At 37.5% G+C, this 18,916-nt stretch overlaps 1 protein-coding gene across 7 annotated transcripts in view; it reads left to right on the forward strand.

Annotated features, from left to right (window-relative positions):
* LRBA (LPS responsive beige-like anchor protein) overlaps nt 1-18,916 on the forward strand; it is a 559,883-nt gene that overhangs the window by 354,961 nt on the left and 186,006 nt on the right. For all 7 annotated transcript variants that reach the window (XM_075930027.2, XM_075930020.2, XM_075930019.2 and 4 more), the window contains one exon: nt 16,416-16,533. In XM_075930027.2, coding sequence (XP_075786142.2) covers nt 16,416-16,533 — 118 coding nt within the window. The remainder of the gene's footprint in view (nt 1-16,415; nt 16,534-18,916) is intronic.

Genomic DNA, 18,916 nt, shown 5'->3' on the forward strand with positions numbered 1-18,916 from the left:
GAATTCTGATCAGAATTTGATCACTGCAAGCCACATAGAAGATGTGTAGTTAGTACCCTTAAGATTATTGAGACAGGACAGTATTGGGGAATGTATCTTCATAGAACAGTTGCAGTAATTGCCTTCTTAAATGTTTGTAGCTATATTAGTGTAAAAGTATATACGTTTCCATGGCCTGACAGTTCATTGAGTTAATGGCTAAAGCACAAGCAAACACAGGATGAAAGTGGAGTTTTACTACTGACTTAAATGGTGGTTGGATTGTACCTTTTTTAATTTTTTTTTTTACTGTGAGAAACAATCAGTAATTTGCAATATCTTTTCAGCATGTATCTTTAGAATGTGGTTATTTTTGAGGCTACATAATCCTTTTCAGTTGGATAAAGATGAGTCCTTGGTCATATGTATTCTTGAAAATAGTTTCTAGACTATTACTGGAAATTTGCCAGATCATTTTTAGTATTATAGGTTTTTACAAAATGGACTTAGCTGTTAGTTACTTCAAACTACAAATTGCTGAAATTGAAGTATTAAATTATGGTGCCACTGAATTTTCTAGTGTCCACATATTTCCCTCTTTTCATTTGCTCTGACAGTTATAGACCGTTTCTCTAATAGGGCTTGCATTTGAAGATAAGGCTGCATGTAAACAAATTAACTTTTCTTAAATGGAGAGCAATTTCATCTGCAATAATGTACCAATTCATAAACTATCACAAGCATAATTTTTTAAAAATAAGATAAATGACCCATTGTATAACATGTACTATTAGGCAGACTAGATGTCTCCATGTTCTGGAAGATAAGGCTCTTGTATTATTATACCCTAATAAAATGAGTTAATGTTTTAGTATCAGAGATAAAGAGACAGTTGGATATATTTAATAACCAAACTGAGAAACACTTAATTTTAGTTGTCTGTAGCAATATAACACAAATTTCCTGGTAAAACAAATTGCAGTTTTGGAATATACTTTAATATACATTCGACAAAGGAGAAAATGAGGTGATTGAAGTTCAATTTGTAGAATGTTATTAACCATTTCTGCATGACTAGATGAGTAAAAGGATAATGGATGAGGGTTTTATTATTGCCTTTCTGCTAAAATGAAGTGTTATAAAAGATAAGGTGATGAGATTAATGAACATAAGGAAAAGGAGTAATCAATCAAACTCCAAAAGGGAGATGAGGTGACAGTACTTAAGATTTGCAAATACATGTTTAAAACAAAGTGGACTCTATCAACATGGACATTCTGTTAGGGTAGAACATTGAAAAGCAGACAGTTGTCATCTTTAGATGCTTTACTGCTCTCAGTGGGTTACTTAGCCACACAACACTGTGGATCCTTGTTTGAGAGTTCCCAAAGCTAATATTCATACCTTGTTGAAATGAATTTTCACCATTTAATTGTATTCTATAAAAATCTTTAAATTTGCCAACCAGGCATAATGTTATACCAATCAGTCAATTCATGGCTGCAGAAATTAGAAAGGAGCCCCTGAACACAGGTTAAGGATACTATTTGTGTTAGACACTGAAATTATATTGTTTTACCAACGTGAAAAATCTCAACCATTGAAATAGGTAGGCCTTGCATACTGCTGGAAGAATGGACTGATCTTTTCCCTTTAATCTATATTGAGTTCTCAATGATGAGGACTTCTGTGGCAGCCACCCAAGGGAATAGACAGTCTCACTAGGCCCCGGGGCAAGGTAAGGAGGACAGCTACCAACCCTCAGAACTGCATGGAGTGTGACATGGTGCTCCAGGGGTGATTTAAAAAGGACATGGAACTCCAGCCGCTGCCAGTGGTGCAATAGTGATGGCAGCTGGGAACTCTTGGCCCTACTGAATACCCTGGCCCCTAGGTAATTATCCTTTTACACTCCCTCCTCTCTCATCGGCAGGCCTGAAGCCACCAAACACACTACCCTCACTCCAAAACATCTTGTGCAGAGATATTTGATATCTTCCTGGGTAAGGTGTGAAAATTTATTGTTAGATCTTGTGGCACCTTATAGATTAACCATGCCACAGGACTCCTCGCCGCTTTTGCAGATTCAGACTAACACGGTTATGCCTCTGATACTTGTTACGATTTTGTTCTTAATCCCATTGGGGGGAGGAGGGAAGGGGAGAACGATATAACTTTTGTCCAGAAATATGGTAGTGTTTCAGTCATGTGCCAGGTGCCATAAACACATAAACGACCTGTAATGTCCTGTACTTCAAACTTAGGAACATAACCATGGCCATTCTGGGATAGATCATCTAGCCTAATATCTTCTGATGAAGTCCAGTACTTCACAAGGTGCGAACAGAATAGAGCAATTATCAAGTGATCTATCCCCTGTCTCCAGTCCCAGCTTCTGGCAGTCAGAGACAAACAGACATCCTGAGTATTGTGTTGCATACATGACCACTTGGGCTATCCTTTATGAACAGCACTAATTTTTTTAATTCCAGTTATACATTTGGCCTTCATTACATCCCCTGGCAACAAGTTCCACAGGTTGACTGTATGTTGTGTGAAGTACTTCCTTATGTTTGTTTTAAACCTGCTGTCTATTAATTTCATTGAGTGACCCTTGGTTTTTGTGTTATATGAAAGGGGTAAATAACTCTTCCCTACTCATCTTCTCTTCACCTATTACAATTTTATAGACCTTTATCATATCTCTCCTTAGTTTTTCCTTTTTCTAAACTGAACAGTCCCAGTATATTTATTTTTTCCTCATATGCAAGTTTTCTTGTACGGCTAATCATTTCTTATCTGCGTATTTTCCAGTCCTAATATATATAGTTTTTGAGATGGGGTAACCAGGACTACATGCAGGATTCAAGGTGTGGATTTATCTAGTGGCATTATATATATATATATATTTTTTGTCTCATTATCTGTCTCTTTCCTACTGGTTCCTGATCCTTAGTTTTTTTGACTGCTGCTTCATAGTGAACAGATGTTAAAGCACTTTCTATGATGGCTCCAGGATTTCTGTTTTGAGAGGTAATTTAGGCTGCATCATTTTGTGTATATACTTGGGACTTTATTTTCCAATGTGCATTACTTTGCACTTATCACTTTCACCTGACATTTTGTGGCACAGTCATCTTGTCATGGAAGGAAATGTGCTTAATATTTGAAATGGCAAGAGATCACAGGTACTCAGGAATCTTGCTGAACTTCACCCAAACTTTAGTCCTAGGTTACCCCTGCATATTCGGGCCTCCAATTTGAAATGAGTCTCACTCTCATGTACACGCTACGTATTCCTAGTCTGCTACCAGACCCCTGGGTCTCATCAAACTGAAAAGCAAAGGATGACTGATCCTAAATTGTTTAAAAAAACTTGTGACAACTTCAGTTACAGCTGATCAGACTGAAGTGTAAGGGATCAGTCAGGGCTCGTCTACACTGGCCCCTTTTCCGGAAGGGGCATGTAAATTTCATGAGTCGTAGTAGGGAAGTGCGCGGGGGATTTAAATATCCCCCGCGGCATTTAAATAAAAATGTCCGCCGCTTTTTTCCAGCTTTTAAAAAAGAGGAATAAGTAGGAATAAGATCCTCCGGAAAAGGGCACTTTTTCCGGAGGATCGGGGCCAGTGTAGACGCTCTTTTCCGGCTTTTTTAAAAGCAGAAAAAAGCGGCGGACATTTTTATTTAAATGCTGCGGGGGATATTTAAATCCCCCGCGCATTTCCCTACTACGACTCATGAAATTTACATGCCCCTTCCGGAAAAGGGGCCAGTGTAGACGTAGCCTCAGTGTTTCGGCCATTCTAAACAGCCAGTTTACATAGGCCCCAGTTTACATGGGGCCCAGAACTAGTCTTAAAGTTATTCTACCCAAGTTCCATTTTGCTCGATGATTTCTCATTCTGGCTTCTGGAGAAAAAAATGTTAAAACAACATTTAAGTTACAAAACTGCTGAAAATAAAGAAATGACAAAGGTTAAGTCACCTGTGCAAAACTCTTTCTCTCCATTGTGTGTTTAAATAAATGTTCACATACTCTTTTATCAAGTCACCTATGTCTTTCAGAGCACAAGTTTGACTGCACAGGCAATATTTTTCATCCTGCACTGTTCAAGAAACATTGATCTGCTCATTCACTACAAATTTAATACTGTCTTGATTAATGAGAGAAGAATTTTCATGTGGAAATGCAACTTAACTCATTTTAAGTGTAATACATATGAACAACATGGCAAACTATTCCAGGAGAAGCTATTAGTCTGGGTATGTTTCTTTGAGGTCAGGGGAAGTAGCTCAGTTGTTATAAAATCTTGGACTTCTCTAGTGGAGATAATTTAGAAAATGTTTTCTTTAAATTTGTAATGTTTGTAAACCAGAGACTTTTTACACACTAGCTAGAATTAGATACAATGTAAATAATACCTTTGGTTATTCCAGTCGTGTGCAAAATTGTACATCAATTTTGTGATACAAAGAAAAACACATAAGGAATCAAGGTTCCATTTGCAAGATGCTTCTTGTGCAGAATTGCAATGACTGATTGTGTTTTGTGTTGTTACAGGCAAGGCCATATTGAAGCAGTCTGAGGCTCTTGATATACCATGATATTGAATATAGCTAGGACCCTACCAAATTTACATCAATTTCACCTTCATAAGATTTTTTAAAAATTTAATGTTTATTATTTCAGCTATTTAAATCTGAAATTTCACGGTGTTGTAATTGTAGGAGGTTCTGAGCCCCCCAAAAGAGGTTGTGGGGTGGTCACAAGGTTATTGTTGAGGAGATTGTGATACTGCCAGCCTTACTTGTGTGCTCTTGTTAGTGGCAGCACTGCCTTCAGAACTGGGCAGTGGAAGAGTGGTGACTCCTGGCCAGGAGTCCAGCTCTGAAGACGGAGCCACTGTAGTAGCAGTATAGAAGTAAAGTTAGTATTGTCACCTTTACTTCTGGGGTGCTGTTGGCTGGGCACCGCTTCTGGAGCTGGGTACCTGGCTAACAGTTCCCTTTCTCTGACCACCCAGCTCTGAAGTCACCTCAGAAGTAAGGGTGTCAATACCTTACCCTCCCTACTTCTAAAATGACCTTGTGGTCCTCCTGCAATTCCCCTTTAGGTCAGGGCCCCCAATTTGAGTAACACTGGTCACCACTGTGAAATGTGTGTAGTATAGGATAAAAGTGCGCAAAAATCAGATTTCACAGGACTAGTCCAGATTTCACAGTCTGTGACAATTTTTTCATTGCTATGAATTTGGTAGGGCCCTATGTAACTTGTAGACCCACTCCTGATGCCATATCCCTGTCTCTTATCTGGGATGTGGCAGAAAGGCTCCTCATTTCCCAGAGATGCACGAGCAACATGAGGCCTTCTTGTGCCTCGAGCACGGTAACTGGCTTTGTTTTGGAGGTTGAAGTACCTTCTTATCCTCGAAGATTGGAGTGCTAATGAGGAGGTGCCTCAGTACTTTCTCTAGAAGCCAAACTGTATATGCTTGGGTTCGTAGGCTGGCTCCACTGCCCCCTCTCCTCCTGTCATACAGAGTTCTTTGTTTGGACCAGGTAGGATTCTTCTCTTGCTTCCCTCCCACCAGGGCTGACCCACAACATTTTGGCACCTGAGGCAGGGAGCTCAAATGACGCCCCCATGCCACCTTTTCTCCTGCCTGCCTGTTATGTTTCTTGTGCCCTCCTTCTTCCAGCACAGCTCTCCACCATCTCTGTGCATCTAGAGCACAGAGAATACATATGCACCAGCAGCAGACACAATTTTCTACATTCTGGGTTCTAGTGGCACCCCTCCACAGTCTGGCATCCCTGGAACAAGGGATCTGCATTAGCAAATCTGCTTCAAGAATCAAGGCCTATTACATTTATTTTGCATCCCACAAAGGTGAAAGCCAGCAGCTGTTAAATTAACTCACTGCTCTATATTGCCCTTAATTCTCAATGACTGTTATATGTTTATTTTTAATAGATCAAATTATTTAAATGATTGGTTCTATAAAATACAAATGCTGAGCTCCTATAATGATGGGCCATAACAAAAATCCTTGAGATGATAGATGTCAGGTCTCTTGCTGCAGAAAGGTATCTGCTCTTTTAGGACGTGTGATTCTTACTCAGTTCGAGTACATTTAGTTCCATTTCCTTAGTGAAAGTAGGTGATGTATCTGGCCCCTGCTCTTGCTCCTATATGCTGCTTTGGTGGACTGTAAATGAGCATAAGAGGCTGAGAAGAACTCCTTGAAATGCCTCAGTAGTATAGAGCTACATCTATACTACAGCATAAAGTCAACTTAAGCTACACAACACTAGCTACGTGAATAACATAGTTGGAGTCAACGTACCTTGTTCAGTTAGCTTGGGGTCTACACCATGGAGGGTCAGTGGGAGAATAATGGAGTTGATGAGAGAGTGATCTGTGGTTGATTTATCAGCCTTCACTAGGCCTGTTAAATCAATTGCTAGTGGATGAATCTAAGAGCATTGATGTAGGTGGTAGTGTAGGATGTAGCCTAAGGCAACATAAATAGCACCATGTTCTTTCCTCCTCCTTACAAACCTTGGGGACTAGGAGGACTAGAATTAGTTGTTGTTCCTAATGTTACAGAGATTCTGGGGTAGAGAGCAGCTCACAGCCGGCCAAGGCAAGATAAGGTACAGTAGCCCTTCAGCTGCTCTAAGAAGGGGTTTGGCTCCTGCAGGAGCCCTGAAGCCAAGCACCCTAATCATGCATAACCATTCTCCCTCCTCCCCTCATCAATCCCATCCATAGGTTGTACCTTCTGTGCTGCATCTTTCATGAAACATAGCGTAGAATCTGGCCTGTAATCCAGGACCAAATTCTGCTAGATGGGCAGCTTTGGACACTGAATTTTTCTTTCCCTTCAAGAATTACTATTGCCTTTTACATGTAGGCTGCAATTATTCATGAATTGATCAGAGGCAGTCAGTTAGGGTCACCTTCATGCTAGTTTCCTGTCAAATGTTTGTTTCTAATGAGGAGCCATGGAGACAGTTTAGAACCTCACATCTTCTAAAATCCTACATTTTTAGCATCAGCTCTTTCTTTTCCTCAGCTGCTCTTTTTGTCTTCTCTCATTTGATCAGAGTAGCTCAAAATGGCAGACACCAGAGAAATGCCACTGCTGCAAAGCTTCCCACATGTCCTGCACATAGTTGCTGCTTCTGCTTGCAAGTACTCTAGTTCAATAGGTCTTTGCTGGAAATGTATTCAGAGGAGCCAATTGGAAAAGCCAATTTTGGTTCCCCCAAGATGTCAAAACTGGAAGCCGGGAAGTTTGGCATAAAACCAGAAACAATGTAGCTGGAAGAGGCAAAACAGCCTGATCTGTCTTCTTAGAAGAAAATGCTAATAGACAAAGCAAATGACATCTTCTCATAAAAAAAAAAAGCACGCAACCTCCTCTAATAGAGAGGGAAGAAAAAACAGAAATCCTTCTTTGCACTGTATGTAGGCCTTTAGGTATGTTTTCCTCTACAGAAAAATTCAATCTCCCCACTGGAACACATTTTGATTGTGGCTAACCATAGGCAATTAGAGAACTCACCTACTGATCAGGCTCCCCATTATCTAGGGAGCAGTCAGTGTTAGATAAGATTACCTCTGAAAGCTGCTTACACTGGTATCTTGAGAAACTTCTAGTTAACTTCTTTTCAATCTCAATCTTTTAAATCTCAATCTTTTAAAGAAAGGCAAACTTCTAGGTCTGGCTCTGAAGAGGTTTCCTGGGATAGGTTTTTCTCCTTTGTAGTATTACAACACCATGACAAAAAGAAGCTAAGAAAGAGCCAAAGAGAACCCAAATAGCCATGTACTTTTCCTTCTGCAGCAAGATGAAATCTGGATTTTCACTTAATATAATGAAGACTAACTTGAGGCAAACATCAAAAGGCATGCCCAGGCAAACAAACCATCAGATTTTAGAAGTGCAAAGAGGAGGACTTTCTCACAGTGCAAGAGCCCAAGACTGACAGGGTAGCAGAGAATAAGAAAATTATTATCCCCACCAAGAATAGTTCACCTGAAAACCAGATTAACTTAAAGTTCATGATCATTCTAGTAAAAGTTTTCCCCATGTATCTGAATCCATAAACATTTGCTCAGCTTTATTGTCAATCATGTTTTTTTCCTTAATGAAACAATGGTTCCCATTTTAATGTGGACGTCTCAACATAATTCATCCAATACATTCATTTAAGCACACAGTTTATTCCCTTTAATTTTTGCTTGTGCATTAAGAGATGTGTTTAAGTTGAATTCTTTTTGCAGTTCTTTTAGTTTACTGGATATGTGAAGGTGATGAAACTGATATTGTGAATGCTGTGCCAAGTATTGAAGGGAAACTGTCAAAGCTACATATTGTCACCATTTTTCTCCTTGGGTATGTAGGCTGCAGATATAGTCTGAGTGAATAGACAGAAGTTCCAGTTGAGAAAATCATAATTGGTGTAGGGGGTTTTTATGATTCTATTGTTCTCATATCCAAAAGTACTGCTGCAGGGATTTTTTTCTGATTGTGTGTAGAATGTATTGCAGGTAAGACAAATATCAGTATCTGAGGCAAATACAGTGAACGTGTTACAAGTAAAACACATCTGTTAATATACAAGCAATAGTTAAAGGGAATAAACAATGTGTTTAAATGAATGTAGTGTGTGAGTTCTGTTGAGACTTCCACATTAAGGCCTGAGAACTGTTTGTCCAAGAGAGAGTAGGCAATATTTTTCTGATTTTCTTTAAAATAAAAAAATGAGATTTAGTGCTTGCGTATGTGCTGCTCTGACAGCTCTAGACTCTAGAGACTCAAGTCCTCCATCTGTGGGTATGTAGTAGCAGCACCTGTTTTCCACACCTCCTGCTAGTATGCCTCAGATGGTGCAGAGTGACCATCTTTAAGGGATTCATGTAGTTGTCTCGGTAGTAGTAATTGTTAATTAGTACTTTGCAACTTCAAAGTCTTTGACCTCTCAGAATCTGAACAAGTGGTTGTAACTTTCACAAATGTTCATCGGAAGCAGATTGAGACTACCAATTTGTTTCACATATGCCACCGAACAGCTGTTGGATAGCAGCAAGCTTTGGTCACTACCAGTCTGGGCCTCTGTTTGATGTAGAAATTGAGTGGCAGGAAGACAATGAAAATGGAGAAAGAAATTATCTTTTGGCTATGTAGCTGCAACTGTATTAATATTAAGGAATTAATATACTGTTAATTCCTAAAAGCAACTTGGTCTGGCAGCAGTGAAAAGTGTAAGGTTATAGCCATCCCATGTAATCATGGACCTTCTCTTCTCTTCAGTGTGCAAACCCTACTCATGCTCACATGCCACTCAGGCTTTCTAAACCAAGGTCTCAGACTGGTTTTATAAGTATTTATGGGTCCCTGAAAATAGGATTTCATTTCTTCTTGAAGGAGCCTGATGACTAATCTGCAACAAAGAGTTGTTACTCCAAATCCTGACCCATCCATGGTTGGAATAACCAACCAAATCTTTTATTAATTCTGTCATTGCTGAGAAAAATCTAATATCTTTTCCCCCAGGTAATTTGTCTTAACTGTTATTCCCCGTAGCACTCAGAAATCATCCCATATTAAGATATACATGTACATGCACGTATACCATGGGACTCATAGATCATTACCTCATGCCCCATCTGAAAAGTAAAGTGTTCGTTTACCAGTCTGTATTCTTTGTCTTGGTAACTGCCAGTGCTCTGATGAGCAAAGTTGAAATGGATAATGTAGTAACTGAACACTGTGTGTTCCTTTATCAGTCACATGTAGCAGCCAATCCCTGTTTTGTTTTTTGATGTCAACCTTTTATACCACTGGCAAGGTGTCCCATTTGTCCTAATCACTATAGGCCAGCTAGGGCATGAGCCACTTACAGCCTAAAAGGAATGATTCTTTATACCAGCAACTGTGTGCAGGGGAGGAGATAGGACATAATATGCTGACACCTGTACTAAACTTTCAGGCTTATTGAGAAGCCATTGTCAGGTGTTTAAGGCCATGACCAACCCACTGATTTTAGGAAAAAGTTATGAATATTTTCTTCCTATCCTAATTTTAAAACCAACCAACCAACTTTTGGGGCTGTCCTATTCATTAGGTTTCCTTCTGGTTTTAATGAATAACCTCTTTAGACATTCTGACCTGCATTAATTTGTCTTTTTGTGTGGGATTCAGTCTCAGTAAACAGACAGTAAACACATCTGAATATTGTTCTACTGTTTTTAAAAGCTTCATAGTGTTTTCCACCTCATCTTGCTCATGTCAACCTCTGGCTATATCACAGTATATGAAAAGGATTTTTATTTGTAGATCATTTACTATGCAAATTTTTCTAAATATGAGCAAGATTAGTTATGAAGTTCTAACTAAGGACTCTGAATTATTTCCTGGCCAGTGGCTTTGAGATACATCAAGACAGTTGTTGTGTTATATATAGGAATTTCAGTTTGTTGTAAATCTCTCTGCAACAGTACTTCAATATAAAATGGTTTTACCCACCTAAAACAACATCAATTTGCCAGTCAGTGCTTCATGTATCAAAGAGTGTACTGTGAAAATATCAATATCATTGGTTAATATAAATGAAATTAATTTTTAAAGCTGGGCTAAAGGTTGACATCTGAAAAATTGCATTACTTTGCAGAAGAGAAATTTCTGTCTTCTAGTGAAATTTCAGGTCATAAGGGCAAGTAATTTTCACAATCTTCAATGGGAACCAGTGAAATATGAACTTCATTGTCACCTAGCCCCAAAGCGATAAGATAAAATGAGCTGATACATCATTTGCTGTGGTTTTATCATCTCCTCCAGTAATTGGAAGAGAAAACATAAGAGTCTCTTTCTCCCCCCCCGCCCCCCCCAAACCCTTCACCACCCACAGCCAGGCTTAAGCCGTTTTAGTCTGATCGATACAAAGGTCACACAGCATTTATTTATATATTTTAAATTCTTTATGCTGGCTAAAACTGCCAAGAGGAACATTAAAGTAATGAATATGTTTAATTGAATTTGTCACCCATGAAAATGTGGAATAGAATGGTCTATCAGACTATAGTGGGAGTGGAGGAGAGACTGCTAGAATGCAGAATTCAGCAGCTGCTTGAGTAAATATTTGACAATTGATTAAAATACATCATTTTCTTTCTACTTACCTCTCATATTTTTTGTTTTCTGTTTTGTTCTGGCATCATGTTAACTGAGAAATCTAAAATGATGCCAAATAGCCCTGTGATGTTTAAGAACATTTATGCATTCTTAAATTATCATTAACATATTTTTTTCATATTAAGTCATATTGTATTGGGACTGCATTAAGCAAGAAGTCCAGTAAGACTTTGTTTTAGTAACAAATCCCATGTAACAATAAGCTACAACTATCTGGTGTAGTGGTACACAAGTAGCATAAATAGAGTACCTGTATATGTGAAAATGCAGAATTTAATATTGTGAGCACAGTATTTGATTGCAAACAAATAGAAATGCAAGCATCTGTATTCTGAATGCACACAATATTCTTGCTATTTTAGGAATGGGTTTCAAATGGACATTTCGGAGTACAAAATATAAAAAATATGAGTTAGCTGTTGAAATAGGTCATTTAGTTTTTATTTTATTTCTGGTACTTAAGCTGCCTCGCACATAAAAATGATGTAATTATTCAATTGCTGTTTCAGTTATATAACCCATTTGTAGACTTAATTACCTCTAGAGTATTCACATTTCCAAGATCAATACTTTATTCTAAAACTGAGTATTTGACTGTTGATTCGTTCGCTTAAAATTTAAAATAAAATCTTATTTTATCCTTTCATAAAATATTTTTTATCATGGAGTATAATAGTACATCTTTAAAATTGTAACAAATTTAAATAATATTATCTTATGTTTTAATATCACTTGGATAAATACTATTGTTGGTCTGCTATAATAGTAATAATAAATTATACTATAATCAGTTTAAGTAAATAAGAAAGATATTTGCTACTCATAACACAAGAACTAGGGGTCACCAAGTGAAATTAATAGGCAGCAGGTTTAAAAAAACAAAAAAAAATATTTCTTTACTCAACACACAGTCAACCTGGGGAACTCTTTGCCGGAGGAGGTTAATGTAAAAAACATAAGAATGGCCATACCAACAGGTCATCTAGCCCAGATCTACCTTCTGATGGTGGCCAACGTTAGGTGCCCAAGAGGGAATGAACAGAACAGGCAATCAAAAAGGGATCTATCCCCTGTTGCTAATCTCTAGCTCTTGGCAAAGAGAGGCTAGGGACACCATTCCTGCCCATCCTGGCTAATTACCATTGATGGACCTAACCTCCATGAATTTACTGAGTTCTTTTTTGAACCCTGTCAACTTCCTGGTCTTCATAACATCCTCTGGTTGTGAGGGCCAAGACTATAACAGGATTAAAAAAAGAACTAAATAAATTCCTGTAGGGTCGGTCCATCAATGGCAATTAGCCAGGATGGTCAGGAACGGTGTCTCTAGCCTCTCTTTGCCAGAAGTTAGAGATTAGCAACAGGAGATGGATCCCTTGATGATTACCTGTTCCATTCATTCTCTCTTGGGTACCTAGCATTTGCCACCATCGGAAGATGTCCATAGCCTCTATTTGCTAGAAGTGGGAATGGGTGACGGGAAGGATCACTTTGTTTTCCAGTTTCGTTGATTTCTCTCTGGTGTATCTGGTATTGGCCACTATGGGAAGACAGAATCCTAGATGGACTTTTGGTCTGATCCAGTACGGCTGTTCTTATTTTTTCAAGCAGTTATTTTGAAGAAAAGCTGGTTTTAGAGCTTTTTGTGTTCACATTGCAGGAATGAAGAACCAATTGCCCTCCTCCCCCCATTATTCTATCTTCAAAGTTGAATGCTCTGTACCCATTCAGAGTATCATTGATTTCAATAGGGCTGTGCAAAGGTCCACCCAAATTGATATAATTGCAGGATAAGGGCTCTAGTCTAGTCTATATTGTTCGAGAGGACTGAAGGGTGTTGCACTGATGAACTGAACATAAGCTGGTGGTGTTTATCATCGTCATGCTATTTGTTTATGTTGTATGTCTAAAGCTAATATATGTATCAACTTGCATAGTATGTTTCTGTAACCATGGAATTTTAAAGTAACTTACCATTTAGAATCAGCTTCTATTAAGTTGTGTACTAATTTTTAATGATGGATAAAAATATCTTTATTGCCTATACAGTCTGGTTCAAAACCTTAATGTGTTAAAGCCCTAAAAATAGTTCTCCATTTCTTGAGATGGGAGATTTGTATCATTTCTGAAGACTAAATTGGAATATGCAGTCACATTAGCTGGTCTTTGTTTTAGAAGTAATTACTCCAAAATGATGGCAATGGAGGAAAAATACTTAGAACCAATAATAGTCACCTTTTAAAGTTAGGTTATTGTGCAACAGGATGAAGAAGCTTTCTTTACATTAACAAAAACCTATATTATCTACCATATGACTAAAGGAGAGATGTTGTTTTTAAAGGAGAATGGTCTTTAATTTTCTAAAGTTGTAATTATAAAATTAAAAATGTCAAAGAAAGTAATATGAATGAAACATTTTTCCCTTTTAATAGAATAAAAAATATTATTTTTGTATTTGTTTTAATGATTTCTGTAAAGATATATTTTATTATTGATAAAATCAAATGTGTGGTGGGAAACAACTGAACAAAAGAAGTGTCCGCGTTTTCATAAGAGTTTTATGGTTTTCATATGTAGTAACAAACATTGAGAAAGTGTGTATGTTCTGTATCTTTCAAACTACTATACTTAGTGTGATGACTGCAGAGCAGTGATGCAGTTTCCATAGCAACTGGTTCATTGGAGGGCTAGACCTTTGTCTAGGGTGCTGTCAGTATTTGTGGAGTTTCAGAGAACAGAAAGTCCCAAAGAAGGTCTGCTTCTACCTAATCCAGTTTTAATTGAACTCCAGAGACTTTGAAGTGATGCTACAGACCAGGCAGATAGTATTCCAACAAGAAATGAAGGTCTTGCTCAGCTAGGCCTCAGCTGCTTCTCACTCATGATAACTATTTGTAATGAATAAAGAATTTGTTATAGAGGTGCCTTGTAGTGTTTCTGTAGTTGTCTGAGTTTCTATTATTAACTCTTTGATATAGAATTAAATAACTTTGTTGTGACCATGGAAGGCATTAATATAAAGTATCTGGGATACATAAGTAATTTTTTACAATCCACTTGTTTTTCGTTGTTAGGTATATTGGAAGTTTTGCCCATTTGATGCTTTAATTGTACACAAATTGTCATAAGCGACTCCAGTTGGGGGGGCAGAAGATTATTTAGTCTTTTCCTATGATTGAATTCTTTAGGTTTCTGTTTTAACTCATATCTGAGTAATTGCTATTTGACTCTAAAATGTGTGTGCACATAGCAGCGCTGCTTGTCATACTCATTTTTACTTTGCTTGCTTGAGAGATTTTGTCAATTGCATGCTTTGCAATACAATTGGCCCCTCCTAAATAGCATCTCTGAAGACACAGGACTTGATTTGAAAATGTTACTGGAAGCTTCATATGAATAAAGTAAACAAGAGCTTTACTTTCATGAAGTATTTAGGATTGACTGCTTTGTCTCCTCAACTAATGCTATTTATTGTTATACTTTCTCACTGGTCTTGTTAAATATGTACTTGATCAAAACCTTTCATTGTGATTCTTGGATACACAGCATTGTCAGATAGCTGGGAGAGTTGAAGGAGAGGGTTAACATGGTCCTAGGAGTATGGTTTCAGAAATGGTTTGGAACTATTACTGATCACTGTTACTTTTTATGTGCTTCTCAATAATTTGATTTAAAATATTTTTGTGGGTTTTTTTCATTGTGAGCTGAAAGGAGGCTGGTGTTAAAAAGGGAAACATGAGGAGACATTGCACCTTGCAAATTCTGTATTTCTGGGCTATTGCTTGTTTGTGTGTTGTTTTCCTGTCTTGTATTTTGTTATATTGGAAACTCTTCAGGGCAGATATTGTGTTATATGCTACATTTTTATGGAGTTTAACACAATGGCTAGGGCCTCTAGTCCCTGCTTGAATATAAATCATAATCATTCTTGCCCACATACATATATATCTAGGTAGGTGGCCAAATACAGTTATTGCATGCTTTTTGAAGAAACTAATTTTATTAGAAGTCTTGGTCATATTCTTGCACTGAATTTGGCTTAGCACTTGTATTTGTAGGAAGTCTTAAAAAGTGATTTTAACCTCTTGTATTGTATTTTTTAAGTAGAATTGTGGTGGTACCAACAGCAGCCTTAAATTTATTTTCTTTGCTTTACTGGATTTAATTTGGACATATGGGTGCTAATTGAAATTATTTTGACAAATCTAAGTTCAGTTTTTCTTGTTGCTTATGCTTTGTTAAACTGAGGCAGAGAAGTGCCAGTCTGGTTGTCCCTTAACACCTTCATAATTAAGCTTTGAAATGAAAAGGCAAAACTGGAGCAACAAAGAAACAAAGTGGTTAAGGACTAAGGATAGGATTAGTTTGAATTGTGAAGGCAGACTAAGCATCTGTGTCTGTCAGATGGGATGACAGGAATTGTAACAAGTTACTTTGACAACCGCTTACTCCATAGAGAGATTATGCTGAGTTCATTTGCAGGTTTGTGTTTAACCTTAGCTGACAAAATGATACTTAACCTCTTATACAGTCAACCTTTATACCTCCAGAATGAATGAATATTGCCTTAAAGATAAATTTAAGGAACCATAAAATTTGTTCATCTTTTTTTTTTAAGGATTTTTTTCTTATAATAGGTTACAATTGAACACCCAAATCAAATTTAGATCAAGCCAATGTCAAAAGTAAAAGCTCTCCATAAAATGTACTATTTTTGTCATTTAATCCTGAAATGTAACACATTTCATGCAATTTCTCAGAATTGCATGGCTAGGAAAAAGACACACAAAAAATCTGATGCTGAAAAACCATAAGGAGAGCTTTTCAGAAGTGTTGATCATCAATAATTGAGGCCAGATTGTTCAAAGAGCTTCTCTCCCATTTAAGCACCTAAATGACGTGTCTAAATTTTCATTGGAAGCTGTTGGATACTGAGTACTTTTGAAAGGCTTGCCTCTACGATACTCATTTAAAAAAAATCTGATTATATTTTTACAAGTGATTTTAAAAGCTACATAGTTCTCATTTTCAAATTTGAAACCATTATTATTGATGTAATGGTTAAATTAAGGTTTTGTATTTTTCTTTTAAACATTTCTGGTGTTGCAGATTTAACTATATTTAGAATCTCCATATTTCCTGGATCAGATGAAAGATTTCCTACATTCATAGTTTGTTTATAATATAATGTCTTCTCCTGAATACTTATTGGCTTTTTTATTTTATTAGATTCTGGCTTATACAGAGGGACTCCATGGAAAATGGCTGTTCACAGAGATTCGATCAATTTTTTCCCGGCGCTATCTCTTGCAAAATACAGCACTGGAGATCTTCATGGCAAACAGAGGTAGTGAAGGGTTGGAATTGGAGGGATGGAGAATTTTGGTTTGACAATGTTAGCTATTTAACTTTGTGCTGCTTAGAATTTACTGCTGTTTTTGTTTAAAAGGATATAGGCTGCATCTTTGATTTAAAAAAAAAATTATATGTAAAAAAAATACTTTAGACTTCAAGGATACCTTTTCCTATATAAAGTTTTTGAGAGAGAAGTCTTGTTGGTAAAACATAACTCCCTTTATTTTCAATACAAGAAGTTGTTTTCTTTCTATTTACAGTCCAAATGCTGAGCTGGCACTTTGAGTACACTTACTTTGCTTAAGGCATGTCTGTGTAGGACAAATATGTTCTACTTATACAGACTATTTTTTGTTCTGTGGTAGAAGAATAGTTCCTGGTTATGCAATTTTAAGGACAAGGGAACATAAGAACTGCAATATTAAATGAGATCAGTGGCTAATGTAGTCTGACATTCTGTTTTTGTCAGTGGTCAATTCCAGGTGTTTTTAAAGAAATCCCAAAATGGACTATTATGAAATAATCTGCAGGATTTAAAGGTTTTAAATAAAAACAGTCGTCTCAATGTAACTCTGCATGTTCTTCTCATGCATAAAAAATATCTAATATCCAATCCTTTTCTGAATTTTGCCAAGCACGTGCCTTAATTATAGTTTGAGGCAATCAGATTCACAGGTTAATCATTCACTGTCAAAAACCAGAATCCTTTTATCAGTTTTAAATTTAAGAACATAAGAATAGCCATACTGGGTCAGATCAAAGGTTCGTCCAGCCCAGTATCCTGTCTGCCAACAGTGACCAATGCCAGATATCTCAGAGGGAGTGAATTGAACAGGTACTGATCAAGCGATCTCTCTCCTGCCATCCATCTCCACCCCCTGACAAACAGAGGCTAGGGACACTAATAGCCAGAGCTCAACAAATCATGTAATCTACTCGCTCATGGCGAGTAGATTACCAGCCGGCGCTGCGCGATGTGTGCATGCGCAGCTTGCAGAACCGCGCGGCTGGCAAGCAGGGCTCGCCACCGCTTGGCGAGCCCTGCTAATAGCCATTTATGGACTTAACCTCCATGAATTTATCTAGTTCTCTTTTAAACCCTGTTATAGTCCTAACCTTCACAACCTCCTCATGCAAGGAGTTCCACAGAGTGACTATGCACTGTGTGAAGAAGAACTTCCTTTTATTTGTTTTAAACGTGCTGCCCATTAGTTTCATTTAGTGGCCCCTACTTCTTACATTATGGGAACAAGTAAATAACTTTTCCTTATTCACTTTCTCCACACCACTCATGATTTTATATTCCTCTGTCATATTCCCCCTTAGTCTCCTCTTTTCCAAGTCTGAAAAGTCCCAGTCTCTTTAATCTCTCCTCATATGGGACCCGTTCCAAACCCCATATCATTTTAGTTGCCCTTCTCTAAACCTTTTCTAATGCCAGTACATCGTTTTTGAGATGAGGAGACCACATCTGTACACAGTATTCAAGATGTGGGAGTACTATGGATTTATATAAGGGCAATAAGAGATTCTCCATCTCATTCTCTATTCCTTTTTTAATGATTCCTAACATCCTGTTTGCTTTTTTTGACTGCTGCTGCACACTGCGTGGATGTCTTCAGAGAACTATACATGATGACTCCAAGATCTCTTTCCTGATTAGTTGTAGCTAAATTAGCCCCCATCATATTATATGTATACTTGGGGTTATTTTTTCCAATGTGCATTACTTTACATTTATTCACATTAAAATTCATTTGCCATTTGTCGCCCAGTCACTTAGTTTGGTGAGATCTTTTTGAAGTTCTTCACAGTCTGCTTTGGTCTTAACTACCTTGAGCAGTTTAGTATCATCTACAAACTTTGCCACCTCACTGTTTACCCCTTTCTCCAGATCATTTAATAATATGTTGAATAGGATTGGTCCTAGGACTGACTCTTGGGGAACACCACTAGTTACCTCTCTCCATTCTGAAAATTTACCACTTATTCCTATCCTTTGTTTCCTGTCTTTTAACCAGTTTTCAGTCCTTGAAAGGATCTTCCCTCTTATCCCACGACAACTTAATTTTCGTAAGACCCTTTGGTGAGGGATCTTGTAAAAGGCTTTCTAGAAATCTAAGTATGCTATATCTACTGGATACCCTTTGTCCACATGTTTGTTGACCCCTTCAAAGAACTCTAATAGATTAGTAAGATATGATTTCCCTTTATAGAAACCATGTTGACTTTTGCCCAACATATTATGTTCTTCTGTGTGTCTGACAATTTTAGTCTTTACTATTGTTTCAACTAATTTGCCTGGTACTGATGTTAGACTTACCGGACTGTAAGTGCCGGGATTGCCTCTAAAGCCCTTTTTAAATATTGGCATT

This window comes from Pelodiscus sinensis, chromosome 4 (assembly GCF_052426305.1).
Source record: "Pelodiscus sinensis isolate ZL-2025 chromosome 4, ASM5242630v1, whole genome shotgun sequence".
In the NCBI taxonomy this organism is placed as follows: domain Eukaryota; kingdom Metazoa; phylum Chordata; order Testudines; family Trionychidae; genus Pelodiscus; species Pelodiscus sinensis.